Here is an 8789-nt window from a genome sequence, read left to right as displayed (position 1 = left end):
CAACTTTGAGTGCTTTAAATCATATTAATGCCATAAATGTCCAATTTAACCAAGAAAGATGAATTATTTCTTTTCAGAACCCATTTCCCTAAAATATATACAAGTATCACACGGTAATAGAATAAGAAACAATGCAAACAAAGTTAGGAAGTACAAAACCGATGTACATCAATGGGGGCCGCATTGATGCGTTGCTACTTTGAAACTTCAAAAAAAAAAATTCCTCTGCTAATGAATCTGATAAAGAAAAGGAAGCTGAAAACATGAAGATGGATTACCAAATTAGATAACACAGTGAAGTTCTTAACCATTGACAACAATTTAATGTGAGTTATAATTTAAAAACATCTCCTAAATCTTTTATTTCCAGCCGATTCAAAGAAAAAGAAAAAAAAAATCAAATGAAGTTATGGTAGGTAAATTAACTTGAAGTTGAATTAAAATGGATGATAGAAAAAGTTAGAAGAATCTTTTTAATTGGTTTAGACATTATTCAAAATTCCATCTCTAACATACACTGATAAGCCATAAACATGACCCACTGTAAGTCTATAAGTATAATCCTTACCTTCAGAAATCGTTCACATGCTTTCCCTCTTCTTCCTGAACCGTTTGTTCGTGTGTTGCTACACAGACCCAATCAATGGCTCCTAGAATATCTCCATATAAATGATCGATATATTCTATTCTCGTTTCTAAACTTACACAAACTAAATATATTTATCTTGAACTCGTGTCTTTAACTAATACATAGATGTAATTATTTCATGAAATTAATCTAAATCATGTCATATGTAGATAATTAAACATCGAGTTTCTTATTTATAAGTTATTACATAAAAATAAAAGCAGGGAAGCATACTTTGGCCAATATATATTATGGTATGATGATGATGATGATGTATATGCATATGACTTATCAGTGTGTCCATATTTACATACGCAACAAACTAAGAGAAATAGAAATACACCAGTCAACAAAAGCAGCCATACAAGGGTATAGTTTTAGATTTAAGATGAGGCTATAACAGCAACAGCAACAGCAAGCAGCAACATAGAGTCTATGTGAAGAAGACATTCTGGATGTCTGGAAACTTCTCCTTGATTGCTGCTTTGACTCCCGATCCAATTGAGTCAGGCCCAGTATACTTCACAACGCATTCCCCATCTTCCACAGACACTGACAGCACCTCCACACTTCCACCAAAGTTGGCTATGGCTGGTCTCAGTATTTCAAGATGCCCATTCACTGCCTGCAATTGCACACCATTCAATATATAATCACCTATAAAACTATTCTTTTACATTCAACAACAATTCAAAAACTTTGCCTCAACGCTTGTTGCAGCAGCTTGTTCATCAAATACTTGAACGATATCCTTCACAGCATCTCCGAATTTTTCTTTCAGCACTCTTTCAATCCCCATCTTCATGGTTGTTGTTGAGCTTGGACAACTCCCACACGCCCCTGATTCAAATCATATTTCCATTGCTTACTTTTAAGGTGTGTTTGGATGTGCCTTTCAAAGGGGATAACCAGAATCGGGTCATTTTATCAGACTAACGCATATAAGAACTTTAAAGCATAATCCAAATCCTTTTATAAATCGACTAATAAAGTTCAATACATACGGGCAACAAGCTGCGCCTGGATGGCAAAACTAATTCTTTTGAAAACATCAGGGTTAAATAAGAAATTCCTGAACAATGGAAATAGTAGATGAGTGCAATTCGTCAACCAGAAAATCGATTGAAATATGAGAAAGAAAAAAAAGCCCTAAAACGAACCTTGTAGCTTAAGAGAAACGATGCCATCTTCAACGGATACAACGTCCACGTTTCCGCCATCGGCAATGAGGTATGGCCTCACGTCATCGAGAACAGTATCGACGTTTTGGGGAGTGAGTTCGAATTGCTGAGCAGAGTATAGTCCACCACCGGCCATGGCCTTGACGGTTATGATATAGCTTTGACTTTGAGGAACCACCATCTGTATTCTGTTTCTGATTACGATGGATACGGGTGAGGGAGTAACTTGGTTGTTGCTCTTTGTGAAGAACGATGGTTGGAATTGAGGATGAGACATCAGAATCGGTGTTGCTAATGCCATGGTTATTGGTTAGGTAACTTAGGTTATGACCACCCTACACCGCCGGGGAAGAATCCGTCACACCAAAGACGCCGTTTCTATAAAAACTTCAATACGATAGTGAAAAAAGAAAAAATACATAATTCACAATAATTATGCTCGTCGTTCCATTTCATTTTCGAAAAAAATAATTAGTAAATTCGAATTTATATACGCATATCCAAAAAAATTATGGAATGTTTTTGGAATATAGAAAAAGAACCTGGTTTTATAATTTGTTTAAATAATCAAAGTGATTGAAAATTGAAATAGTTTGTTTTAGAATAAATTTAATAGCATCATGTTTTTTAGATGTGTCACAAAATATTTCGTACATTGATATTGAACTTTTTATAGAAAGAAATTTTTGGACGGATTCCACATGGATTATTTCGGATTTGACATTTTTGGCTTACGATTCGTACTGTTAGGTGCATTTTGTGTACCTTTTTGTATATTTTTTTTTATCTTGTTTGTGTATCACATTTAATGTTAGAACATTGCATCTCATTAATAATGTGGGCCATTTCATGTTATTCGGGTGGACAACCTTATTTTGCATAACTTCTATGGTGAGTTTAGGTGGTTCGACGATTGGAATATATCAAGGAAGGTGAAAGAAGGATCGAATCACAAATATTGAGTTTATGGTGGGAATTGGAAGAAATACTCAAACTAGAAGGGCCAAATGTGAAAAACCTGAAAATAAGAATGCATCCTCTCTTCTTCAAGCCAAAGAAGATCTATTCAAAGAGGGGAAGGGATGTAGAATGGTGATTTATTCTTTAATAAGTAAAAGGATTCAATCTAAAGCTCTTTTGGTTCATTTGGTGCAAGCTACGAAGGAAATCAAGGGTTTCAAGGTATATCTTCTTCCTTTTGATGTAGAAATTTGAACTTGTGAAGTGGTTTTAACCCTAATGTCGAAATTAGCTTCTTCAAATGATAATCCCTTGAGTAGTTTTGATGATCCCGGTCTCAATCAAATCATCTCATTGATAGATTTGGGGATTTGGTTGAAAACCCTCATGAACCCTAGAAATCCAAATCGGGGATTTCATGATTATATATTAAATTGGAATGAATTCAATGACCTATATGATGTTTGATGACAATGAATCCAATTGGAATACTTAAACACATCCATGATGATAGAATCATGTATAAACTTGGATTGAAATGGATTTGGGGACAATATGAAGAAGCTAACGTCGTAGCACTTACTTGGCCTCCACGAATTCACTAACCATGGTCACGTTGTAGGACTCAATCACCACGTCTTGTCCACCATAAATCCAAAAATTAAAATATTAATACTTTTTAAGAGAGACATACACGAAACTTGGTGTTATATATATATATATATATATATATATATATATATATATATATATATATATATATATATAACATTCGAAATCTTGAGGTATTACTTATTAGATTATTGTTGACTTTTTCTCAAAATGGAAGGTCGCGACATGGTGGAGGCCTCACCACGATGTGGCATGACGAGGATGATCGCGAGCTTTATTTTGACTCCCACGACGTGACACTCTTTGGGTCACGATGTGGTGACCTGTTATGACCAAAACCCTTTTTTTTCAGGCTTGAGTCCTATTTAAAGGAAGTGATGGCTAGGGTTTCTTCCACCCTTAGCCTCCATTACCTCCTAATCGACCCTTGAAGCAAACCCTAGCCTCTTAGGGCTTTTGTGTTCATTTTGCAAGCTTTTGGTGGTTTTGAAGGAAAAAGAAGTAGAGTTGGTGTTTTGGTTTAGCATGCAAATCTCTCCTTCACTTGTGTGTATCTTCTGGGCTCTTTGTAAGTCCTCAAGTTTCCATTTTTTTTGATTCTTTCCTCCTTAGATCTAGGTTTTATTTCATGTGTTGGTCCCTTTGATGTTGTTTGTATGGTTTAAAGAGATAAAGTTTGCAACTTTATGGTTTCTCTGAGTCCCTTGAGTATCATATATTATAGATCTAGGAATTGGTGGTAGTTTGAAGACCTTTCTTGAGATCTAGGTCTTAATTCTTCATTTTTTACCACGTTCTGGGAAGGATGTGCATGGGTCATGCATGTCCATAAAGTTTGGATTTTTATGGACCTTTAAGGGTCCTAGAAGTGTTCTGGAAAAGTTGGGTTAAGGTCTTAGTGTATTAAGGGTTGAATGCTTAAAGACATTCATGCACCATCGCCACGATGTGGCGGGTTATATGCCACGATGTGGGGACTGAAGTAGGGTCGCGACTATTCTATCGGTTAGCGACCACGACGTGGATAAGGATTTGCCACGTCATGACGACCGTCTAATGAGGATTTTTTATTTGAACCTTGACTTTGACCGTTAAATTTTGACAAAGTTTAACTTTAGGTCAAATTTATGGTTTTTGCGCTGTAGTTTGAGATTTGGTTCCTGTTTTCTGTACAGGTGACTTGTAGTTCTGTTTATTGGATCTGTGATCATTACTGTTATCTTTTAGACTGCAAGATGAGTTTTTTCACTATACTTTGTACTACAATATATGTCATTTTGTGTAGGATGTTGTTATGTTGTAGTGATCTGTTAGATTGGTAGATCTGTATGATTACGTGTATTTGCAGGTTATTGATTATTTGTTTCATATGTCGACATAATGCGGTTGGGTTGGGGCAATATTACTCTATGTTGTAAGACAATAAACCCGGGAGTAATCCAATCATAAGTTGAGGGTGGTGGGGAGGGCATTCCAGTCTTATACTGTGGGCTCGGGAGCAATCAAATCATAAGTTGAGGGCCCTGAGGGCATTCTAGTCTTATGATGTGGGCTTTGGGGCGGTCCAGTCTCGTATTGTAGGCCCGGTGTGCATGCATTGTATACGTATTATTGTGTGGGGTCTTTTAGGGGAACTTAGTAAGCTTTGGCTTTCAGTTGTTGATTTCAATGTTTTCAGGTACACATCCTCCTACTGATTTCAATGTTTACATTTGATGATTTCAATGCATTATACACGTATTATTGTGTGGGGTATTTTGGAGGGCATTCCAATCTTATGTTGTGGGCTTTGGCATTACAGTGGTTGATTTCAATGTTTACAGTTGTTGATTTCAATGTTTTCGGGGCAATGCGAAGTGATCGCACACATCCTCCTACTGATTTATGCTTTGATAGATTATTTGATACTATGATCCTCTGAATTTGATTTGAAAATAATGTTTGATCATCTTATGATTTTTGTGAAAATGTTTTATAAAAACAAAAAAATTTATCATGGTTTTTTAAATGTTACAATATATATATATATATATATATATATATATATATATATATATATATGTGTGTGTGTGTGTGTGTGTGTTGTGCGTTATATGCACATGTTAAAAAAAACATGTTCATATGCACGTACATATGTTTATTTTCAATTTTTTGTGATTCAACTTAGACGAGTCATACATAACACACGAAAGATCTAGTATAAAAATTATGAATTATACATTTTATAAAATGTAAAAACAAATACCTAATAAGTACATATTAATCAACTACACTATACAAAACATTAAACTTTTCAACAACATGACATTGTGTATTAGTCCTCTTCGGTTGAAGCTCAGTTAGGGTAAGGCTTGATTCTTGGTTCAGTGTCTCTAGCAGGTTCATTCTAGCACTCATTCCTTCAGTGTATAAGGCTTAAAACTCCTTAGAATGACCTTTAATCGGGCTAGAACTCAATACCAATGAGTCTGACACTCAGTTGAGTTGGCTGACTGAGCTTTCAAAACAAAAAAATTTCGGGTTGTCACATCATCCCCCCGTTAGATGGAATTTCGTCCCGAAATTAGCTTTCTTAGCAGTACTACTGGGGTTGCGCTCCTCTGATTGGCAGAATACCAACTCGTAGACCTGGCAACTTTGCCCTGGTGTTCATGATAGGATTCGTACTTGGTCCATATATCATTACCTCGTGTATACAAGTCGTATATAATTAGGATTAGTAAGACTGTCGGATGTGCGACTCTGCCCCAGGTCCACAACCAAACAAGGAACAGGAGATAGGGCGGAAACACACATACTAAATTTACGTAATCATAATCATATACCACCCTCGCGTATACACTGAATAGTGATAGGTGGGTTGTATTCGTCCATAGTCTCTGTGCTCGAACTTGGCCTGTTGGACGAGTGGTATTTCGTGACGGTCTGCGGACATTCGACGATAAGGCTTCGGAGGACAAAGCACTCTTCGCACGAGTATTTCGGGGTTTAGAACATGAAAGATAAAACTGAGGTTTAGGTCGGACTGTCGATACGAAAGACGAAAGTTTCGAGAACTTGCCGATCGAGGCGATAGAAACATATGAACTTAGTATGGTGAGGACCACGCCAATTCAGGACGAATGATAGTAACGGACTCTTTACTTGAACAAAGTTTTGGCCAATTTGAAAGAAACGTCTGTTATACGATGTTGTATCCCTAGTGTGTTTGATAATGTACTCCTAGTATGTTCGACAATGTACTCTCTGTAAATGATCCAGGGCTTTCTGTGTTCCCTTTGATGTTAACACTCCTACGTATCGTACCACTATGTACGCATACATACGAATGAAAGTGCTTTGATAACTGGTGATGATACTTTATATCATGATCCTCCTTGGTACCACTACGATCGCCTGTCATATACAAGTTATGAATATTTAAGACGAATAAGACAGTCGACTGAGTAACTCTGCCTCAAATCCTCACCCTATAAGGAACATGGATTAAGGCGGAATCACTCACTCTAAGCCTGCAGCCTCTTAGTTATTCACGACCATGATGTATATGCTACGCCATTATAGCTTCTCTAAACGGATCTTTTAGTTCTCTTGAATACTGTGATCTATCTCAATATGTGAGTTATTATAATTACTTTTTAAGTGTTTTCCCCAAGCTTTAATCTTATATGAATATAAATTAATTTTTCAAAGTAATTACTATTTCGAAAAAAAACGTACCGCTGCTCGTCGACGACTCCGGGGTAGATTCCCCTGCGGTGATCATCAGAAATTTTCCATCCGCGCCTGAGTTCCTTGTTATCGGGCAGTCTCTCTGATAGTGTCCAGTCTCTTTGGTTTTCTTTAGCTCTGGGGACTTGGGAGATCGGTTGAGCCGGTGCCCTGCATAAACGGATTGTGTGTCCCTTTCTGTGGCAGTTCAGACACTGCATTTCCCGGCATACTCCGATGTGGTGATAGTTGCACTTTCCACACTTTGGGAGGGTTCCAGCATATCGACTGGCAGGTGTTGGAGCAGCAAGTGTTGTAGCGGCGTACATAGTACTCGCTTGTTGCTCTTGCGGGGTGTCCTGTGTTGTTCGCTTCTTCTTCCTCTTGTTCCCCGACTTCTGATTATAGTCCTTTCCCTTTAATGGCTCGGGAACGAGGACTTCCACACCATGGCGGACTCCGTGGTCGATGAGTTGTTGAGCCAGGCGTTTGGCGCTATCAAAGGTGGTTGGGTTAGAAGAAAACACATCTCCTTGGGTCGGAGCAGTTAGACCCCAGATGTATCTTTCTATCTTCTTGCCCTCCGGGGTAACCATCCCGGGGCATAGAGCTGCAAGCTCGCTGAACCGGTTAGTGTAGGTCACTATGTCTGAGCCGACCATAGTGAGCTCCCATAGTTCTTGTTCCAGCTTTTGAACTTCGCCCCTCGGGCAGTATTCTTCCAGCATTAACTCTTTTAGGTTCTCCCAACCTATTGAGTTAGCCACTGATAGGGTCAGTGACTTAACATGGCTGTTCCACCGTGTTAGGGCTTTCTCAGAGAAGGTGCAGGCAGCAAACTTCACTTTGCTCCCTTCCAGGCACGAACAGATTTCGAAGATCGAATATGTTTTCTCGAACCATCGCATCAGAGCGATGACTCCACCATTTCCATTAAAGAAATTTGGTTTGCAGTTCATGAAGTCTTTATACGAACACTCCCTTGGGTGTCCGTGAGTAGCTCCTGGGTTGGCTAAGTGGGTACCGCTACCAGATCCGAAGGTACCACTTTCACCGAGGTGCGCTATAGCAGTTGCCACTGCGAAGGATATCGCTGTGTGGAGAGTAGCAGCATCGAATTGTGACGGTGGAGTTGGAGTTATCGGAGTAGTGCGTCTGTTTGATCTACGAGGAGGCATCTTTGCTAAAAGAATACAAAGATGAGACGGAATAAGTCTAAAGCAATGGACACAATCCGAAAGCTGAAAAGACAAGGTTATCCTAGTTCTGCGTGTATCGGGTCCTGACTTCCACAGGGTTCTAGAAACAATTCATAAAAGAGTCTATACCTAATAAACTCTATGAATTTGAAATGGCTATCCTCGAATGAATATATGTTACCTGAATAATTGTTACCAGCTGCATGTAAGAAAATAATCCTAACACATAATGTGAGCAGTGTCTCCATTCGCTCATTAAGTTAACAAGATTATTATTTATTAGTGTGACGTGTAAGACGTTTTGGTTACTTCTGTTGATCCCTCTTTGAAAGCTCCTCCTGAACTTGCTCTCGTTTCCTCCTGACTCTCATGTTGTCTACTATGAGGAAGTGGTTACATTTATCTAGGCTTGTCGTGCGAGAATGGAAGTGACTAAAGAATCTATGAGTTTTAAGGTAACTTTATGGGGTGATCCTTACAGAGTCCTCCTATAATTTC

At 38.3% G+C, this 8789-nt stretch overlaps 1 protein-coding gene across 1 annotated transcript; it reads right to left on the bottom strand.

Annotated features, from left to right (window-relative positions):
- Positions 1-843: 843 nt before the first annotated feature.
- Positions 844-2246, bottom strand: NFU1 (NFU domain protein 1). Its single transcript, XM_079073712.1, has 3 exons — positions 1789-2246; positions 1332-1468; positions 844-1253 (listed from the first exon to the last, which is right to left on the bottom strand). The coding sequence occupies exons 1-3, from the start codon at positions 2108-2110 to the stop codon at positions 1062-1064; spliced, it is 651 nt and encodes a 216-aa protein (XP_078929838.1). The 5' UTR covers positions 2111-2246; the 3' UTR covers positions 844-1061.
- Positions 2247-8789: the final 6543 nt, after the last annotated feature.

Source organism: Lactuca virosa, chromosome 9 (assembly GCF_052849685.1).
Source record: "Lactuca virosa cultivar CGN04683 chromosome 9, Lactuca_virosa_CGN04683_v6, whole genome shotgun sequence".
In the NCBI taxonomy this organism is placed as follows: Eukaryota; Viridiplantae; Streptophyta; class Magnoliopsida; order Asterales; family Asteraceae; genus Lactuca; species Lactuca virosa.
This window is presented reverse-complemented; position numbering and strand designations above follow the sequence as displayed.

Coding starts and splice junctions, on each gene's coding strand:
- NFU1 (XM_079073712.1), bottom strand. CDS start 2,110: ATGGCATTAGCAACACCGATTCTGATGTCTCATCCTCAATTCCAACCA. Junction 1,469..1,788: donor CGTTTCTCTTAAGCTACAAG/GTTCGTTTTAGG, acceptor GATTTGAATCAG/GGGCGTGTGGGAGTTGTCCA. Junction 1,254..1,331: donor CTGCTGCAACAAGCGTTGAG/GCAAAGTTTTTG, acceptor GTGCAATTGCAG/GCAGTGAATGGGCATCTTGA.